This window comes from Trichoplusia ni, chromosome 6 (genome assembly GCF_003590095.1).
Source record: "Trichoplusia ni isolate ovarian cell line Hi5 chromosome 6, tn1, whole genome shotgun sequence".
NCBI classification, from domain to species: Eukaryota; Metazoa; Arthropoda; class Insecta; order Lepidoptera; family Noctuidae; genus Trichoplusia; species Trichoplusia ni.
The window spans coordinates 11359245-11380774 of NC_039483.1; the positions used below are offsets into that span (position 1 = coordinate 11359245).

The 21530-nt window shown below is 36.1% G+C and overlaps 1 protein-coding gene across 1 annotated transcript in view; it reads right to left on the bottom strand.

Annotated features, from left to right (window-relative positions):
* Positions 1–21530, bottom strand: part of LOC113494919 (transmembrane protease serine 12) — a 56516-nt gene that overhangs the window by 11267 nt on the left and 23719 nt on the right. The window contains exons 3-10 of the mRNA XM_026873439.1: positions 18260–18353; positions 17963–18092; positions 17140–17212; positions 16698–16807; positions 14086–14207; positions 11281–11504; positions 5080–5282; positions 3439–3595 (exon numbers count right to left, since the gene is read on the bottom strand). Coding sequence (XP_026729240.1) covers positions 3439–3595; positions 5080–5282; positions 11281–11504; positions 14086–14207; positions 16698–16807; positions 17140–17212; positions 17963–18092; positions 18260–18353 — 1113 coding nt within the window. The remainder of the gene's footprint in view (positions 1–3438; positions 3596–5079; positions 5283–11280; positions 11505–14085; positions 14208–16697; positions 16808–17139; positions 17213–17962; positions 18093–18259; positions 18354–21530) is intronic.

A 21530-nucleotide genomic window follows, 5' to 3' on the forward strand; every position in this document is an offset into this window, starting at 1 on the left:
TTGTTGAAGCAAGACAGAGCGTCACACGACGTAGAATGGCTCTTCTCTCTCTTTTCCACGTCTCCAAAAGTATCACTTCAAGAGGAAGTTCCTCGCAGACGTACACGTAATATAAACAGCGTTTTATCAAAAATCCCGAGAATATAAGTACCTCAAATTAAAATATTGATTGATACCATAATCATAATTGTTATGGAAGAAATTTGGAAGTTATTAATAACATAGATTAAGCCGGTAATAACTTCAATCAATTTTATAATCGCGAATAATTTGTTCGTAGATGTAACTTCTTATACTTTGATTCGCTTGATTAGTTTTACCGAAAATCTTTTCTCTATCATTCCTTTTAACTTTAACAGTTAGGAGGTTTTCAGTATTTTAACGTACTGGAATACTGACACGCATTGTCGTTTTGCCTTCATCCTTTTATTTTTTACAAAACTATTTTTTGACTCTCCTTTTGATATTTCACTGTCAAATTATTATCGGTATTAGTTAACAGATCTGTCTTCATGTTATAAGGCATGTTGATGTCGTATTTACTTTATAGCTTAAGATATTATGTTTAAGTAAACAAATACGTTTTGGGCGTTCCGCAGCTTCTCCCTCGCAGTCCAATAATCTATAATGGATGTCGCGAGTGCATTAACTGTTTTTGATCGATGACGATCTTAACTTCTTATTTGATGGCTTGAAAATATTTCATTTGCTAAAAGGAAGCTTTGGATCCCATTTGCCTACATTCATGTATATAATATCGAATACTTCGAGAAAGACACGAGCTCTTTGTATTTCTATTTGAAGTCTGTATATTCGATATACGTAAAGTACAGCAACAGTTGTTCTTCCCGATCTGATTAGACGATACCCAGGTATTTGAAGTTTTAGAAACTCTGTGAAATGTACACAATATGTTGTCGTAACATTTACTCGACAATAGAGTGCAAAGAGATGTTAAAGCTATTTATAAATGATAAAGTTTGATACATTCCAGAACCACCAATTCTAGAACTTTTGTAAAAAGGGAAGTCTTTTCTACAATATGATGTTTAAAGAAGACCTCGTAAAATTGTAAATTTACTTGACGTCTTATTCCAACTGTGTAATTATGAAAGAAACTTTCTCTATAACAGTTGGCTTTAGAATTTCTTCCGTTTTCCTAATTATATATTGTGCCGTTTTATTTATAATTTTGGAAAACTTAATAATTTGCTTTAACAAGTTGTTTAATAGGTAGGGTTCATATGAGATATGTAATATTTCTGTTTGTAGTCATGCGAATAAAATTTACATAGAAGATAAGATTTTAATTAAAGTTCGACTGTAAGTACATCGTATTTGAAATATTAATTAGTGTTTAAATTATTTTGTAGATTACAGTAAGTTTTCACTCTGTGTTATGAAATGACAATATTTCCTTAATATCAAATAAACATTCTAAGAATAATTCAGCAGGTTAAAATGAAAGTTGATTTTTTTATGCAATAAATATTTTTTATTTAAGGCGGATTCTCTCTCTCTTCATGAAAACTCCCCTCGGGAAGGAAACGAGTCGTGTCAGAGTCTTACCGAATAAACCTGAACCGCCGTGCAAAGTCTCTCGAATTTAGCCGGTGTATACCAATCCATAGTAATTTATCGCGTAAAGATACAAACACCCTGCTACAAAAGTAAAACAAACGTAAGTAGACCATTCATGGAAACAATTATGATTTATAGGTTAATATTTTATTGCTAAAGTAAGTAGATACTGTACTGTTCGTGCACTTAACTTGAATTATAGGCTCACTGCCTAACTCGCCGCACGCGCGTCCGTCCCGCTTCCTTGTTCCCAACCAAGTGTGTGTGGGGGGGAGGGTAAGCCCCGCTATCCCCCACCACACCATAGCGCGCGGCGTGTAAGCATGGGACGACAGAGCTTCTTATATAATTTACATACACTGCAGATACCTTTTTTAGAAACCTGCTTTTCGATTATACCTTGTACTGTTTTTAACGGCAACTTTTAGCTTTGATTATTTTCATCAATAGATGAGTACATTTCATCACTAGCTTTAGCTAGAACGTAATAACACACGTTCAAAGCACACCTTAGATGAGAACATTTACATAAACATATAAGTATTATATACAGGCTGTCTCAGAAATCAACGTCAAGTCAAAAACAGACGGTAGGCCAGGTTGTACCAGAAAAGTTTGAAAAAGTTAATTATTTAGAATTAAATATTCAGAAAAAGCTGCCATTTTGTTTAAAATTAGATCAGTTTCGTTTAAATTTCGGTAAATCCTAAATCCATTAATAACGATTATGTCTATTTGACTATGTTCATAAAAGATATCACAGTGATTATAAGGGATTTATTAATAAATATAGATGTAAATTTGAATCTATGTAACTATCCCTTGGCCGAAGGAGCCAACGAGATGACCAAAACAACCTTATCGTAAATAACCTTCTCAGCTGAACACAGAAAAATGGAGAGTATAGATAAAAGGCATGAAATGAATTTAATAACTGGACAAGTGTAAGGCGGAGAACGGTGTAACATCTATGAAATTATCCGCATTTTTATTTTATTTTTAACATTTTTTGTTGTAACGGCATAGAAGTTATAATGTGTAACAAAATCAACAATCGATCCTAAGACAGTAGATACAGCCTAGTGATTGACGGCCGTGTCTTAGTAATTGAACCCTAAAAAGGTCGCAAGTGTCGCTTTTGAATATTTAATTTAGTACCGAAACCGAGTTAAGTATTTAATACTAAGACTTAATAAAAAAGCTCTTGGAACGGTTATGATCTATTCGTAGAATACAGTTCCAATTCCCGACAAAATTCGTTTTAAAAGATTTTACTAGTTCGCGGACACGAATTATGTTTTTGGCGAAAAACTACAATGCAAAGCTTGGCATTGTCATACATTTTTTATTAAAAATATTTCATCTTCCACGTGCATCACATAAAATGGTAAAAAGTTGAGTAGTTACTGAAATATAGCTACTGCTTACGAGTTCCCCAAGTTTTTTATGATTCCTCTGAGATTGAAATGTTCTGCGTTTTGTAGATAAACCATGTAGGTACACGAAACTAAGTGTATCTTGTTATATCACGGTTTCATAATAGCAGCTAGAACCGATGCAAAAGTTGCCCGGAATTTTTTAGTTAAGTTTAGTTTAATTCGTCAGGGAAACTTCCTTTAAATTTCCTTGTTGCTTCGTTTTCTTTTAAAGTGTAGCTGAGAAATAGTCTAATATACTCATTATTAAATCAATAAGTTCTCACGAAGTCATATCGATAGTTATAAAAATCTTTAGTTTTTTCAACACGTTTAAAGGAAAACCTTAACAATCAATCAAAAACTACACATTAGACGCATGCTCTACGCAACGCAAATAAAATATAAAGGCTAATATTTATGCGGGAATAATTCCTCATACCTGTGCCTCATGCAGTACTCTCGTGCCGTGAACATCAGTGGGTCTTTTCTTTCCCCATCCCAGTATGACGCAGGACGAGTGCGGCGGCAGCAGCTGGTACGCCGCCGGCAGACACGCCACGCCATGCCCTAAATCAGGACGCGCCGGGGCTGGCAGCCTGTCAATTAACAAAAAATAATTAGACCCACCAAAAATAAAATAATTAACGAAAATGTTGCTTGATTAATTAAAGAGCGTAATAAATTATCTTCATACTTTTTTTGTCATCTCTTGCTTGGGTTACGTAATTTTAATAAAAAATTGTACACAATGTTTACAGGCCAATATTTTAAAATTCTGCTTAATTTTTACATTTCATACAACAAATCATGTTTAAATAACGTCGTACGAAACACTACTAAAACATCGCAAAGGAATTTTGAAGAGCAAAAATTATTTAGCTCATTTCGTGTTGCAAGCTGGAATCCAACTTCATAAAGAGAGAGGAATGCCATACAGTAAACCAAGTCTAGCTTTTAAAGCATTAAATAATTTACACTAAAGCTTTGCACTTTAATATCTCCCTATCTAAATAAATACAGCTAAGTTACTTTCAGTTTGCCTTTGAGTTTTCTAAAGCCATATTCAAAATGTGATGAACATTTTGATTAGTGTTTTCTAAAGAAGCTCTAAAGGATTTCTAAACCAAAACAGCCATGATATGCCAAAGAAATCCATGCAGTGACTCTGTCTGTTTCAATTTTACCCCAAAGCCGCTAAAACCCTTTCATGTATCGTATGGTGAGAGCCCAACTCTAAGAAAGGACGCCAGCGTACATTTTAACGCGATAATAAAAACATAACTGAGAAACTAAACAGTACAGTACTAAATTTCACAACATTAATTTACAGAAATAAACTTTTTATCTTCTATTTTTCTAGTATCAATGTTACACAATATAGTATAGTAGTACAAATATAGTACTTCTGAAGGTAATTTACAAGTAATAACTTTATTACTGCCGAAGTCAGACGACGGACGTGAGGATATAAACACGTGCACACGTAGCTTTTGTATTCACGTCTTTTTACAACTCGAAACTGAATCACCATAAGGAAGAAAGATGATACTGCTATATATTTACTAACGAATAATATACCTTATACTTATTTACTGAATATATCTTAACCCATCCTAACAAATCTCTCGTGAATTAGATTGTAAACACACCAAATGTGCAACACAAGGATTAAGGATTTTTTATGAATACCAGCAACGGAACGTAAATATGTCTATTAAGTTTCCCCGCTGCAAGTTGCCCCTAGTCCGTACATAGCAACAAACAAGTTGATAAACAGCTGACTTTTATATAGTTGAGCAATTTGCCCAAGTATACAAGTGAGCGTAAGTTAAATTGATCGGTCTGTTAGGCGACGGGTCACCGACTTAACGCTTTAATTCCACGCACCGGAATTATTACTAATGAAAATAAATGCTTGTCTAGGTCGATCTACAACGTAAGATCTAATAGGGTATTATTAAAGCGTATTTTATGACACAACAATGCTGAGGAAGCTCAGCTTACGGCCATTTAGTGCCAAATTAACGAGAGCTCCACAATACCGTGACGTAATGTGGTCGTAAACCATGTAGAGTGTTACCGTAGCATGGCGACGTCGTTGACGACGGTGTCAGGGTCATAGCGCGGGTGGATGACAGCCTCGGTGACCTTCATCTCCAGCTCGCCATAGTTCCTGAGCAGCAGGTCGTGCTCGCCCAAGCGCACGTACAGGCGCTTCCTCACGCAGTGCGCCGCAGTCACTACCCAGCGGAGTGAGACTAGGGTGCCACCGCAGAATGCTTCCTATATCCAAAACAATACAACATTAGTCTCATTCTGTTTTCAATTCGTTCCGATAAGAATTATATGGATCATGAAAATATTACCCACTTTATACGACTAGCAGAGGCCAAGGTTTTCCATAATATAGATTGTGAGTGGTAGCAAAATGTCACATGGCTCGTTTTCCGCGATAATGAATTATCGGAACTACAAATTTGATCAAATATTTTTTGAACCAATCATTACTAAGATAAGCTATAGTTTGCGTTTGACCTAGCAAAAGCTTCAGCTTTATAAAAATAGTATACATTCAATTTCTTAAAAGATTTTTTTACCTACTGCACTATGTTCACGTAAACTCTGTCATGGTCGGGGTAGCAGCCGCTTTAACACGTTATCGGGGTAAACGTGTAATACAATGAATGCCAAAAGTGTCCCAGCAGATAGTACGAATGGGCTATTAATGCCAGTACATCTATCTCCAAGACCCTTGTGTGCAGAACGTTGTTTATTGCAACTGTATGGAAGATAGCCAACGAAGTTATGGCTTTTAAGGGGCTTTGCCTATTTGCATTTTAAACAATTTCCTATTTTCTCAATAAGGACGTATTCATTTTTATATAGCCTGTTTTAGATCTCGTTGCTAGGCAAAGGCCCCCTTTCAATTTCAAACCTTTCTATCCTTTACAATTTCTGGCCACGCTCATCGCAGAGGATATAGATCGATAAGTATTTTTATTGTTATCGTTAACAATATCAACGAATATTTAATAAAAAGCGATGTCTTTATAAGTATGATCAACATAAAATAGTCAACTGTTAATAACAACTCTACACAGTTAAAGCACAAACGTAATATGTATTATTTCTAAAGGGAGTCATTCTGAACACGAATTTCAGACGCTTTCGACGAAATACGTTTTGCCCTAATGACTTTTATTCCTTAAGCATTGGAGAAAGTGAGTATTCTTAACTTTTAATTAGGACCATCGTTTCGTCGTTATGAGAAATATGGCGGGTATACGTTACAATAACAAAATTATTAAAAAGCATTCATTGCCAACCTTTGTTTGAGTTCCACAGGGAGATGTTCTTGGACCCCTTCTGTTATTTCTTGAATAATTTGGAACAAAACATACGCTTTGATTCTGGCTATCAATTACCTTACAGTTTAATTATTACAGGTACGTGATATAAATCAAATAATTAGTAGGTATGTGTAAAGGTAGTAATTTTATCATCTGCCACTATTGATGTTGTTATTTTGTAAATCATTAAAAAATAGATTTAAAAAAATCCCGATTTAATATTTTGGAGCCATTAAAGAGTCGGTTGTATTTGAATATTTTTAATTCCTTTAAGTAAAAAAAGAATAGGTACATACATTGAGTGCTACAGTAAAACAAAATAACTTTCACTAACGAACAATTTTTACAGTGTTTAAATCAGCAAATTTAACCTTTCAATAATCTCGTAAGAAAATATCTTAGAAATAATCTGAACCAAAATAATTAATCTTTGCAGTAGTCTAAAGCTTAATCTCTTGCTTAGATAAGAAATGAAGCAAGTTAATGTCAAGCACATCTAATATTTATGATTCAAGCAAAAGTTAAAATGAATGAATGACCTCGAATTAATTAGAAGTGTATTTTATTTAAGTAAACAAGACATATTTTTCCATTAGATCAGCAAACATTAATTGCCAATTGGGTACGCTTAATTAATCGAGGGCAATCAATAAACCTGATATTAAATTCTGAGCCTAGTTTTATAAATTAATATCTACCTGAGATTAACGAAGCCAAATTTGTCTGCGTGGATAGCCGAGTGGTTGAGGGCACCACGCCAAATCCAGTCTGCGCGACGTGTCATTGAAGGATTAAATTTCTAAGCACGGGAGAAGTTATAAAAAAAGTTGACGGCATGGTATCTTCTCCCGTTCTTATAGACGTAAAAGACTCGATCAAAATCATAAAATTATATCAGTACATCTAAATTTCCCAGATCCGCAATTTAAGATCTCAAATGCCCACTTTGGGGAGCAATGAACGTCATCAAACTTGGACTGACAAACATCTTTTGACTGCGCTACAACGGCTTTATGGGAAGTTAAAAATAAAGATTCCGTCAAGAGAGTGTAATAACTAAATGTTATAGGCGTAATCAACAATGAGGGTTCATTTTTGTCGTAAACTCTCTGAATATTATGCATCGTTACAATGTTAAATATCAACTAAAGTACGGAAGTACGAATTAATATACATAATTGCGTCGCTCGAACCATACCTTTGTCGCTTATGCAAATGGGAGCAGAACCTTAATAACTGAGTTAAACAATTAAAACAAATATTTGTTTGCGTGACTGTGCTTTATCTGATCGTTGATCTAAATACGCTGAAAAATTGCTGTGGTTTATTTTTTATGTTAATTAGCTCTTTATTTTCTAAGACACACCTTGTCATGACGTGAAGGGTATCGTTATGGCGGTTATTTGTTAGAAGCTATTGCGTTAACTTTCGCTGTCGTATTTAAGGGCATAACAAAACATTACTTTTACTAATTCTACCGCTTTTGTGCATGGGAATCCGGACTTATGGAGAAGACTATATCCAAATATAGTTTAGTCATAATACTTAACGTAGCAAAGGTAACGAGGAATTATTATGTAAGGAACTTATGAGAAATCATTTTTAAAATGCCACCCACCACATGCCGTCCTCACTTGAGCCCACACGATTTATGTAAACAAAATACACAAGGGTACGTTTAATTATAATATTTCATTATTCATACAGGCATCTTCATGAACCAAAAATTCAATCCTAATTTTAAGCTGGAATACTTACGTAGGTAATTAGTGGGCAATTTCCGGCCGAGTATGATAAATGATCACATTTAACGAGTACCGTAATGGCGTTGAATTATACAGAAGGTTCATTACTACCTTTTTGGTATAGCTGACTTAAACATATTTATCTTGCTGATACAGAAATAATACTAAATTTAGTTCACAGTCACTAAAAATGACCCTTTTCCCGTAATATTAATTCTCGTCGCATCTTATATCCCTTAGATTAGAGGGCTGGGCCTGGCTATAATAACAATGCCGTAACTGTTTTATCTAACTACGTCACGTTGTTTTGTTATTGTTTTCGAATATCATGAAAAGGGTTCTGAACTTAAGGTTAAGAATAAACAGTGGAACAGATGAGAGGTGCGTGAGTGTATTATGTACCGATAGAGACCCCCCCCCTCCCCCGCCCCTGGGGTACCGAGTAGGCACGCGGTTTATGGCGTTTGCGAAAAGCATTACCGTAACGTTATACGTATAATTTGACTATTACGGAAAGGCAGAACTGCAGTAAAAACAGTAAGTGAACACTTCAAATAAGGTAAAGTGTATATTCAACCGAAAAATAGAATATTAAGTCAAAGTAAGAATGTACATGTTCCATGGTTACATATCTAGCAAAGTGATAAATTAAATTTGATGGAGCAAGAAGGTATTTTTTTCTAATTGAATTAGTATTCAATTAGAAAAGAAATACCCTTGTCGTGTTGTTGTTAGTTCAACTAATTAGTGAAAAGTTTCAAGACAGGTGTTTTAATCAGGTGTTACTTTCAACGTAAGAGAAAATTTGCAAGTTTTAAAAAATGCAGTCATGTCATAACATGGGTTGGATGGTACCTAAAGATTGATCGCAAAAAACAAGTCTGTATAATGCCAGCCTAATATAAATTCGCCAACGACTTTAATCCCTGTTGTAACGAACCATTTATACTTATAATAATTCACCCGCGTAAAAATATAAGATTTCAGCGTAGATAATGGTTTTTGAAAATCCAGGGCTTCTTCGGTGATAATTATACTAGATTTTAGATAATCTAAGGTTTACAATCACATTAAGACCGAAATAAACTTCGATTACCTACTATCTAAAGTTTACGATTGATAATGTTTAAGAGATTTTCTCGACCGTATTTTCTACAACAAACTGTCTTACTAATAGTAAGACATGAAGTTGTTTACAGATGAATAAACTTTGTGTACTATTCATAAACAAAGCGTAAGCTGACAACAACTGAAGACGTGCCGACAAAATGAAATGAGATAGCGGAAACACTGAGGAATACAGATGTTCAATTAAAATACAGAGAGATTGAATCTAAGGTTTTTTTTTGTTAAAGAATCGGCTCTCTAACTAAAGAATTCAAACTTCATGTCGCAAAAGGTTACATAAACATTCAAATCGTTGTACAAGGATAAGCAGAGTCAGAACAAGCATTTGTGGATCACATAAATGCTGATCATACACGGGGATCGAACCCATGACACATCGTGCTTGGCTGAGCGTGTAGTCTATCGTCAGTCAATTTCCACGTTTGTACTATAATTTGTCATGACGATTCAGTAAACAAAAGTTATTTCACATCCATCTTGACACATAATAATAGTCCTAGTCCCATATCACGAAGAAACTATTGACATCAGTCACAGTCACGCTCTGAATTACTGTTCGCGGAAAAAATAAATGTTCAATATACGCACACAAGTTTTCCACAAACAAAAATACGTCTTTGGATCAATGCTTGTACAATAAGCTCAAATGGGAGGAAAGTTGTCGCTATGGAAGAAAGCTGCTAAACGTATTAACATCTCATTTCTCAATTGGCAAAAGTATCATTTAAAGACCACTTATTACAATGGTAGAAAAAACGGGCTAGTGCGATTCAGACGAAGAGGGTTTCGTACAAACAAAACAAACATGACAAGCGGGCAGACGGACAGCGGAGCCCTTTCATAGGATTTTATTTTTCTTTTATCATCTAAAAGATGCGATATTTCCTAAAGTATGTGTTTACTTCCTTGATCCGTTAACGAATCTTATTCAAAGTGAACCATTTTGTTCGTAAGCAACGTTTCAGTATATGAAAATTATTAATGAAATTACGCTTATAATTAACTCTTAAAAGCTTTGTCTTGTTACATCACTTTATTGCACGGCATTAGTTAATAACCTGTATTTTCTGTCGTCTACTATGATGTTAATGAAAGAAGATTTTTGCTTCATTAAGGAGATCATTAAATTGCGATCAAAAATTCTGTTTTTCATAAAAAAAACGGCCAATGACACCATCTATAAAAGTCAATTTTATTTACAACTAAATTTTTCACGGTAATATAAAAGTAAAATGAAGATTGACGTAGCTAATCAAATTATAATTTTGGTTTTAAGTTTCAAGATCCAATAACTCTTTTAATATTTTCTCGGAATTAATTTAAGAAAACGTTCGGAAGTGCTAAAGTTTATCGAAAATAGAAGCAAACAACCTTTCATACTAAAGTCGACAGGAGTTTCGTTATTGAGTTTCTTTGGCCACCTTGTGGCTAGCTCAAAGGTAAGCCAAATTTATGCCACCGAACTAATAAACGTGTAAAATGCCATCTTGATCAGGTTCTAAGAAGTGCTTCGATATTCAATCCAGAAGTTTCCGGCTACTTGTTAACTGCTAGTTAAATTAAGTTTTGGAGGAGGTGAATCTTTTTCCCGCTATTCAGATGATGTCATTAGTATCGAGTTCAGCTACTCTCTCTCAGTTTATCGTATCGGGTAACTCGTCTAAGAATATTAACGCGTATTTTTTTAAATACTCTTGATTCTTGTTAGATCTTTTAGCAAGACTCAAAATTAAATTTTAATTTTCGTGGGGTTGGGTATTCAGGAATTTTCCAATAAACTAAAGAATGTAACGACAAACCTCTTCTTGCCGCAACTAAAATTCTGGACAAGACCATATCAATCAACACTCGTTCAAATTAAATGTTTGTTCTACTATCATTCTATCTACATTACATATCATGTCATCATGATCATGATCATGGAAAAATCGTGGTCTCGACTAATCAAACCTACCTTATCCGACAGCTGGACTAACCGCTCCCAAACCTCTTCCCATAAGGGTCAGTAAGAGCCTAAATGTGGACACGGAGCCCATCAGTCAAGTGCCAATAACTTACCTTATATCGGTTCAGCACCGCTACCTGCCAGGGCCATTTCCCCGGAGGAGCCGGCCTGCCTCCTATGATGCGGACCATGTCGCGCATGCGCTGTCGCAGCCGCGCGGCCGCACTCCCGCGGTAACGCCCGAGCCGTCCGCACGGCGGGGAGGGCGGCGTCACTTTCATGTCCTCAGAATGAATCGCAGGCGCTGGTGTTGACATCGGTTCTGCTGCTTTGTACCCTGTAAAAATGCTCTCAGTTTTATTTGTTAGAAATATCTCGTTTTTGTTACTGAAACATCTACTCAGACATTATCATGTATTTTGCATTATAAATTGCAGATAAATGCAAACAAGATATACATTTCGGGCAATAGTGCATGCCTTTACGAGGAAAGTTTGCTGGAATTGAAAAAATAATATTAAAACCAAAATACGTTAGTAGTGTAGTGTTCACAAGCAAAGGGTATTATTATTTTTAAGGCAGCTTTTATATTCTAAGGATGTTCACTTTTGTCGATATACGAAGAATATTTCTCTTGATAAATCGTTAAAGTTCGAGCTCAAACAAATCTAAAAAGAATAAAAATGACTGAATATTTTCCAGTATATTCGTAAAACTAGCTCATGACGAACTTATTCCAATCAAACTAAAGCAAAATTCAAAAACTAAAGAAATACCAACCCAAATCCTTTCAGTAAAAAACTTTTTCACATGCTAAACTCTAAGCTTTTGGTATTCACTAGAACTCTCATAATTTTCAAACATTTCAAGAGCTGATGGTGGCAGTGGTGGTGGTAATGAAACATTATTATTTTGCCAGTATACTTTAGGTTTATTAAGAGCTTAAGATGAACCTTAAGCTCTTAATAAACCCGGGAACAAAATAAGAGGACAACACGATACTTTGAGTTTTACATGTACTGCAAGATACAAACAATCTCACAAAAATAATTTGTCATTGTTTGTACATCGAACATAAATCGTAGTTCAGACGTTTGTCCCACAAAGTCAGGAGTGTGTGCCGTGTGGTGTACCGCTATTCTATTGTTTTTCAGTACAGCAGTTCCCCGGCCTAGTGCCAAGTTTGTTCAATGCAAGTGCACATTCAGTTTCTTGATTTACGATATAGTTTTTGAGTTCACGCAGAACCGCCCCGTCTGACTTCCGTTCGAAGTTAGTTCTAGTCTGATGCTACCGTGCTACAGCGAATGTTATGAGTTTGCGAAGTATGTTAATGGACGATTCTGTAGAGTAGAGAGGTAATTCCTTTAACATACGCTTCCGATAAATTTAGGTACTTATTTTGTTATTTAATAACGGTTTACTCACTAGTTTACTGACTAGTTTCGGACCTAACTAAGTTGCAAGTTGAGTCGGCTATCCCGATCAATATGCTTCCATAAACATGCTTCATATTATCGAATGGATAATTAGGTACTTACTTATTATTTATAAGTGGAAATTAGTTAGATTAAAAGAAGAATCAAAGCCAAAATAAGAAGATCTCTTCTTAATCACCTACCATCAACATATCAGTATGGTAATTAAACTGCATTTTTTTATTATAAATAAATTAGTTGCTTAGTTAAGTTGATTACAAAAACAAGCAAATCGAGTTACAGTATTAGTATTTATTAATTCTGTATTCCAAGCACTTGAACATGTATAAACATTATATCCCGCAGTTTTATCTCATCTGATAATTTATGATCAGCCCACAGTGAGGTACGCAAGGCCTTTAACAATTTCTATAACCGCATTCATTCATTCACCCGGCCTACGCTAGGGAAATCGCCAGTCTACCTTACTAGGTGACTTATCACAATTATGTTTGTTTCACAATATACCAGCTCAGTTTACTTTACGATGTTTAGTTACTAAATAACAACTACGAGGCAAGTTGAACGACGACATACGTCGAAGTGGCTTACAACTTATTTGGGACATTCTCTCGGATGGCACAAAAGTTACACTTGCAGGGTGGCGGGTTGCTTACACCGTGTAAACTTAATACGATTTAAGATGCTAAAAAAAAACTTGGCTGCAATATTTATGTGAAAAATCTTTTACCTAATACGTTTAGCATCAGTTTATTTTTCCATTAATTCCGAAGCGTAATCGCATTTGATATGCTAAAATCATTTTCTTTTTAACCCTGAATGCGTTAGACGGGCAAAAGGGGAACAAATTTTGCTTCCTCCAAAATTAATACAAACAGCAGGCTTAAAGCCAAAGTCGGTCGTGTTAAACCACATTTACAATTTATGTTGGATTTCTCGCGTTTCCTTCAAAAGTTGTTCACGCTTCGGAACATTTCGACAAGAAACAAAAGTGTTAGATTTAAGTCAAAATGCACACTTAGGGAGAATTTCGAAGTGTTTCGAAAATTTTCTTTGAGAGTTAACAATTCACACAAAGTCAACCGTCAGGGTATTTGATTTATGTATATCAAATAATATTTTATGGTACCGTATTATTAAGAAAGAATTTTGAAAATTTGCTCTTACGGTATTACAATCAAGAAAATTGTATTTTTCGAACACAGCTTTTTACTGTAATACGTTTTGAAAATGTTTCGGAAACAAAATCAACACATATGTATACGTGACAACTAGTCTTACTAAGAAGTATCGTGTTGCCCAGGTAACTGTGTTGAGGAGGTCAGATACGCAGTCGTTCTTTGTAAAACATTGGTACGTCAGAACTTCCAATACAGTACAAAATATACGAATATTTAATATTAATAAAGCTACATACAATAATAAAGCAAAGTTAATGTGAATAAATATTGTTAGCGTAGTACCTATATACTAGATCACCTGGGTCCTTTCTCCTCTGCATTCTGCTGCGAATCCAGAGGTGGCAGTAACTGCCTTCCATGTAGCAGTAGGCTGACTGCTTCACGACTTGACGGCCGCATATCGCCCGCCTTAAACAGTGCCTGGGGGAAATACGATTCTTAGTAACAACTTGCACGATAAGTAGGTCTAGGTACTTATAAACGAGTAGAGAAGGTTGGATAAGTGATTATGTAATAGCTTAGCCGAAATCTTAATGTAGGTTATTTTGAATCTTGAAAGCTAAGTAACAAGTTAAATGTTACTAGACGAGCTCCAAATAAGCATGATAAAACGAAATTTGTTTATAATATTAAATATACATTATTGCACACCATATAATTACAGGATTTGACAAAGAAAAATAGTCAGACGGTGCCACAATGGGCGGTCTTATCAAAAGTGAATGAATACACATGATTTATAACTTTAAATGTTAGTGAAAAACTTGATAGGCAAATTTCATTCTTAAATACTACGTTACTTGACAATAATCAATAAATTATGTAAATCAATTAAAAAAGGAACGAAATTCACTACATACTTAATTGACACGACGCGGAACAACATCAAAAGCTTTATGTGGATAAAAATAATATTATTAACTTTAATGAGTCACAGGAAGCGAGACACACAAAGGTTATCGGAAAGTCTGTAACGACATGCTTTTTGTTTTCAGATATATTTGAGCTCCGGTAAACTAAGTCAGAGGAATGCGATCTAAAGAGACGCTAAAGATAATCTAGTCTAGTCTATCACATTCTTAGTGTACGGAGTAAAGAAATTTAATTATAGACTAATTTTATAGATAACTGATGTTATTTTGTCTATTAAAATGCTATGGAAAGGGTTTTCTACAAATCGTTAATGATATGCCGAAAATTTTTGTTTCATTTAATCATCGATTGCAGGTAGTTTGCTTATGCCATACTTCTATAAATAATAAATTTAAAGTATACGGAGTTCAAAACATAAATGTGTTGTGATGCAATTTCCACGTGTTGTACAGTTCCACGTGTGTATTGTAGCACAATGATATTTTATCTAAAACGCCGACGGTACAAAAAAAAACAAGAGCCGAACGGTTTTCAAAAAATATGCAGCTTTGAAAATACAAATTTTACAGGCATAGTTTTTACTGTGCTCTTTGTGAACTAAACTGCTGCATGCAAGAACGATGTTTAAGTAAGTAAAGTAAACTTTTAAATTGATAAAATGACTTCATGCGTTAATACTCCTTGTGAAGACGACAACATGACATCTAATGACGATATCTTGTCATGCCACTGCTGCTATAATTCTTGCAAAACATCATTAAAACTATATTTTATAGTAACTATCGTGAGAATGAGCCATAAGTAAATGGCGTAACGGAGCAACGGGACTGTCTGACTAGTTTCGAACCCAACTGGAGTTCTTAGACATGAGCTGACGCGGCGGGATCGCAGCTCAGGCGAGCTCAGGCAATCCCGAAAACACGCGTGAGTAAGCCGTTGCACCATTTAATAACTCTTAAAACTGATTTCAAACGATAATTTAATTTAAACATCTAATGTACGTCAGATGCAGTACCCATTAAGGGCAATCATCGCTTGCAAACTATCCGCTAAATGACTCGGAAATTAATAACGTGTCTAGTTCAGAACTGTGGCATTCAATAATTTAATTAAAGCTCTGCTGACAGGGTTCTTGTTTACCTTTTTCGGTCGTTTAAAATGAAAACGCACATAAGTAAAATAAACTGAACCAATCCCACGCATCTTGGTAATAAGAGGCACTTGAATTCTTATCAACTGTCGCAAGAAACAATTTCTGCCACGATGCTTTAACTAACGGTCAGTGTATTAACATTTCGCTCTCCTAAATATTAAAATATTATGCTAATTACTCATAACAATGACGTAATAAATCAACACATTTGTTACATGTAATTACGTGTGTATTTATAATATAATTCACAAGCTTCCACGTTTGTTTGCAAAATTTAATCAACATTCAACCGTACTTAAAGATGATAAATGCACTGACTTTCATTAATTATGACCCTTATATTTTCCATCAGAACTTGTTAAAAAGGTTTTTAAATTATGTGAACTGTGAGTTTTGGTGTGTTATAAAAAAAGGTCCATTTGATTTTATCAAAATACAGTCACACAATGGTGTCCGGTTCGTAATGTGTGCGGAAGCCTGCCGTCAATGGCAACACTCGAAAGTCTATAGAAGCAATAACGTATTGAGTTATGGTGCAACTTGGGAAAAGGGGAAGATGTATATAATAATATAATACAATATTCCACAACTTTCACAAAACGCCATCTGGTTTCAAACTAAGGTAAGCTTATATTAAGAATCATACACAAGTGGCAAACATTCTTATATTCTTCTAAACATAAATAAACTACAGATAAATTGAACCCAGACACAGAACAAATGATCGTGCTCATCACACAATTTTTTGTCCTGGCTGGGAAATGAACCCACGACGTCCAGTATAGCAGTCAAAGGTATTATCCACTAGACCAATAGAAATATTTTGTTTTATGTTTTCATTTGCGTCGCTATTGATCATGGATTATTCGAAATCGGTCACATACCTTCGTCTTGCTGTAGTACAGCGTCGTGAGCACGAGCTCCACGAACTCCATGGCGAGAACCCGCGGAACCTCTTCTGCACTTCCTCAGAGTTCAGCTGCCGCGTCTGGGCCTGGCACACAAAGCATTCAACTCATAACATCTCCCATCTTAACATTGGCAGGTGCCAGCGTCTCAGTCAACAAGAAGCAATATTTTACCAGTCTTCAACTCCAGACGTTCAACTGTTTGTTTTACATATCCAACATTATATAAACACACATGATGTACATTTACTAAATTCTCATCTATCGAAAACATTACTCATTACTGGAGAAATTAATCAAAGATATTTTAAATGAGAACTCGTGTTGGAATTCGAATATCATTTTGACTCAGTACTGCATATATTCGATGAATACACGGAAAGGAATAAAAGTTTTGTTTGGTTTATTTTTTACTCACTATGACAAAATGTGTTTCATTTTTTGCTTGTGGCGCCGTTTTCATTCGACGCTTGTGTTGTGATTCTTTGCAACTGTAAAAAATAGAATGTTTACTTAATGCCATTCAACAACATTTTTACAAGCATAACAATACTTACTACGTTTTTATTGTACACTGTTGCCCTGTCAAGTTACTTCTTATAATATAGAAAACAGCAATGGGTACATTTATTTTAGAGAAATAACTCGTGTTCCTTGACAAGCATACATAGTATCTCCATGGATATCGTTTATATGGACTCTTTTCGTCGTAGGACTACTTTTAGAATATTTCCTATTGCTTATTTCAAAGTGGTTCCATGACCATCGTAAGGGTACTTTCAATTTGCTTGGTAAACTTCCGTGTTCCAAAAGTAATAAGTCGGACTTGCAGATTCCACGGCAAAAATTTTAATTGTTTGTTTCTGAGAAGATCCGCATCGCTGGCGCCTATCAGACATCGGTATGCGTTACGGGCAGAGTAGCCTTGGATTCACAGCGTTTTGTTAAAACTTTCTAATTTATTATCCCTTATAACCAAGGCAAAGAAAATAGAGATGAATAATTATGTTTTTAATCATACGGCTCATCAAATATTCATTATACCACAGAAATTTAACAGATTCGACGCTTCCATAAATTAAACACTGAAATATAAAATTGAAGTATTTCTAAAATCGCTGTAAGTCTCGATCAAAGAACGCGACCGTACTTATATATTGTCGATAAAAGATTTTCGAACAGACACTTATTTTATCAATATACGTTTATGAAATAGTTCTGATAGAATATTCAAATATCACCTTGCGATTTCGATGCGGAGCGCGTCGCCACATATTCGCCGACGTAAGCAGTGTCGCCGCCTGGTCCTGCGCCCCTCCTGGCACTCGCTCCACCGACCCCAACCAGAATATGATGACTTCAAATGTGAACCTTATATTTTAAAACAACAAGATATTAAAATTTTGGGATTTTCGCTGAGTAACCGTTAGCCAATACTGAGGTTCCGACCCTTTTTGTTAGTCTGCAAAGACTAACATTGTTTATTTAGCGATGTTTTATTCTTGCTTCGATTGCTGGGTCTTTGCGTTAACACTAACCTTTGTTACGTTCAGTCGTAACTTCTAAATCGTCGTTATCTTCTGTATAACTCATCTGTGCGTGTTCATGCTGTGTCGTCACCTCGTTTTCAATCTGCAACGTTCATAAGTTCTCATACAATAAATCAATATCCTAACAATACATAATAGTTGGATAACAATCGGTTTCCTACATGGATAACTGGGTCAATCCTTTTGAAAAGCCAGGTTCCATACAAGCATTGCAATCAAGCAAGACATATTTCAATTTGGCTTTACGCCAGACATTTTTTGTGATCTGAAATGCATTGTCATTTGCAATGCTAGTAATGAATATAGAACATTTGGAAATAGATCCGTGTGCACGACACAATATTAAATGCATCAGCAAGTTTGTACCAATGAAAAACGAAAATGAAAACTATTATCACAGGGATAGCTGTGCACACATTGTGCGGTCAACAATAATAACTAACTATTCCTTCCATACTAAGGAATCCTATCTTGGAATAGTTAATAGGCTAGACTAAGAGCGAGTACACATTAGGCGTTTTGAAGCGCGCGCTTTGATAACGCGCGTTTTGAGAACCAGTAGTTCTTATTTAAGGCAAGTACATACTGGGCGCTCGGCGTTGCGTTGAGCGCGCGTTGGTCGCGTACACACACCGCGCTTAGCACGGCGTTCAACGAGCGTTAGTAGGGCGAACATACTTTTGGCTCAGTTCGAAAATGGACGTCGAAGAGATTGCTTGTGTGTGGCTCCTCTACCGTCGCTATAAAAGACGACGACAAAGACAAAGAGAATATTGGGTGCACCCTATACTGAGAGATAGACTGACGCATGGGTCGTTTGTTACATTATATCCAAAATTAAGACAATATGGACCTAAGTTCTTTAATTATTTAAGAATGTCTGTGAAATCATTTGATGAATTACTGAGTATTATAAAAACTGACATAACGGGTAATTCAACAATATTAAGAGACTCAGTTTCACCAGAAGAAAAACTCGTTATAACGTTAAGGTAAGTAAATTTATTCAAATAAATGAAGACTGTCCGAATCTTGGCTTGAAGGTGACGGCACCCACGTCGACGTTGGCGGTGGTGGTGCCGGTGCCGGTGGTGTCGCAGACCACTGTTGTGATGGTGTTGAGGACCTAGCAGTAGTGTATCCGGAATAAGACGGTGTAGAATATGCGTATTGATATTGGTACTGATTTGTTTGTTGTGGTAATGCTGGATTCTGTGCTTTTTGAATTACATTGAGCAATTCAATCTTTGTTGACAGCCGTCGATTCTTCCGAGCTCCTCCCAATTACGTTTTTTAATCACTTTATTCTTATAATCGGGACTTTCCATATCCCAGATCGCTGGTCGTTTTTGAATTTCATCTATAAACAAATCTGAATCGAAATGCTCGGTCTCCATTTTCGTCGTCCCGTGCGTCCACTCTACACGAAAGCGCGCGATCAAATGTACAACAAAATGGCGGCTCATGTATCTCGAAGCGCGCGGCTGACGCCCTCCCAACGCGCGTTTGAACGAAAATATCAAAGCGCGCGTTCGACGCGCGCTTCATCCGAAACGCGCATTTGCATGTGTACACCTAAGAGCGAGTACACATTAGGCGTTTTGAAGCGCGCGCTTTGATAACGCGCGTTTTGAGAACCAGTAGTTCTTATTTAGGTGTACACATGCAAACGCGCGTTTCGGATGAAGCGCGCGTCGAACGCGCGCTTTGATATTTTCGTTCAAACGCGCGTTGGGAGGGCGTCAGCCGCGCGCTTCGAGATACATGAGCCGCCATTTTGTTGTACATTTGATCGCGCGCTTTCGTGTAGAGTGGACGCACGGGACGACGAAAATGGAGACCGAGCATTTCGATTCAGATTTGTTTATAGATGAAATTCAAAAACGACCAGCGATCTGGGATATGGAAAGTCCCGATTATAAGAATAAAGTGATTAAAAAACGTAATTGGGAGGAGCTCGGAAGAATCGACGGCTGTCAACAAAGATTGAATTGCTCAATGTAATTCAAAAAGCACAGAATCCAGCATTACCACAACAAACAAATCAGTACCAATATCAATACGCATATTCTACACCGTCTTATTCCGGATACACTACTGCTAGGTCCTCAACACCATCACAACAGTGGTCTGCGACACCACCGGCACCGGCACCACCACCGCCAACGTCGACGTGGGTGCCGTCACCTTCAAGCCAAGATTCGGACAGTCTTCATTTATTTGAATAAATTTACTTACCTTAACGTTATAACGAGTTTTTCTTCTGGTGAAACTGAGTCTCTTAATATTGTTGAATTACCCGTTATGTCAGTTTTTATAATACTCAGTAATTCATCAAATGATTTCACAGACATTCTTAAATAATTAAAGAACTTAGGTCCATATTGTCTTAATTTTGGATATAATGTAACAAACGACCCATGCGTCAGTCTATCTCTCAGTATAGGGTGCACCCAATATTCTCTTTGTCTTTGTCGTCGTCTTTTATAGCGACGGTAGAGGAGCCACACACAAGCAATCTCTTCGACGTCCATTTTCGAACTGAGCCAAAAGTATGTTCGCCCTACTAACGCTCGTTGAACGCCGTGCTAAGCGCGGTGTGTGTACGCGACCAACGCGCGCTCAACGCAACGCCGAGCGCCCAGTATGTACTTGCCTTAAATAACAGCACTAATACTATACGTATGTAAATATATGTATATAATTGGAAATTCAATGTAATCATCGGTAATACACTCCTATATACTAGATATGGAGTGCACCTAAACATTAATATGTAACGTTATGTAGGCGGTGATTAGATATCGCAGTATTGATGAATTTTAATATGTATGGATCTCGGCCGTCGTTAAATATTCAATACGATACGTGTTAATATTGAAGTGGGTTCTGCTATCACCACATCTGTGGAACTTGGTCGCCTTTGATGAATTAATGCAATTAAAACTTTGTAAAAACTTTACATAGTTTTTTGAAGATTGTACGTGTTGGAAAATGGTTGGGCTAATTCATTTTCATTTAGGATATCTTTTTAAGAAAAACAAAAAAAATAATCTCTCTCCATATCGGTTATTTGTCCTATTGATAAGCCCCTGCCTAAGCAGGGGCTGATAATAAAACACTCAGAGTCACTTGTATAATAATTTTATATTGCCTTTTATAACTTGGAAGTAATACGTCTGGATCCTACCACACAGTATGACAGAAGAATGAAATTAAAACGTTAGAGGACGGAGATTGAAGTAAAATAACGAGATGG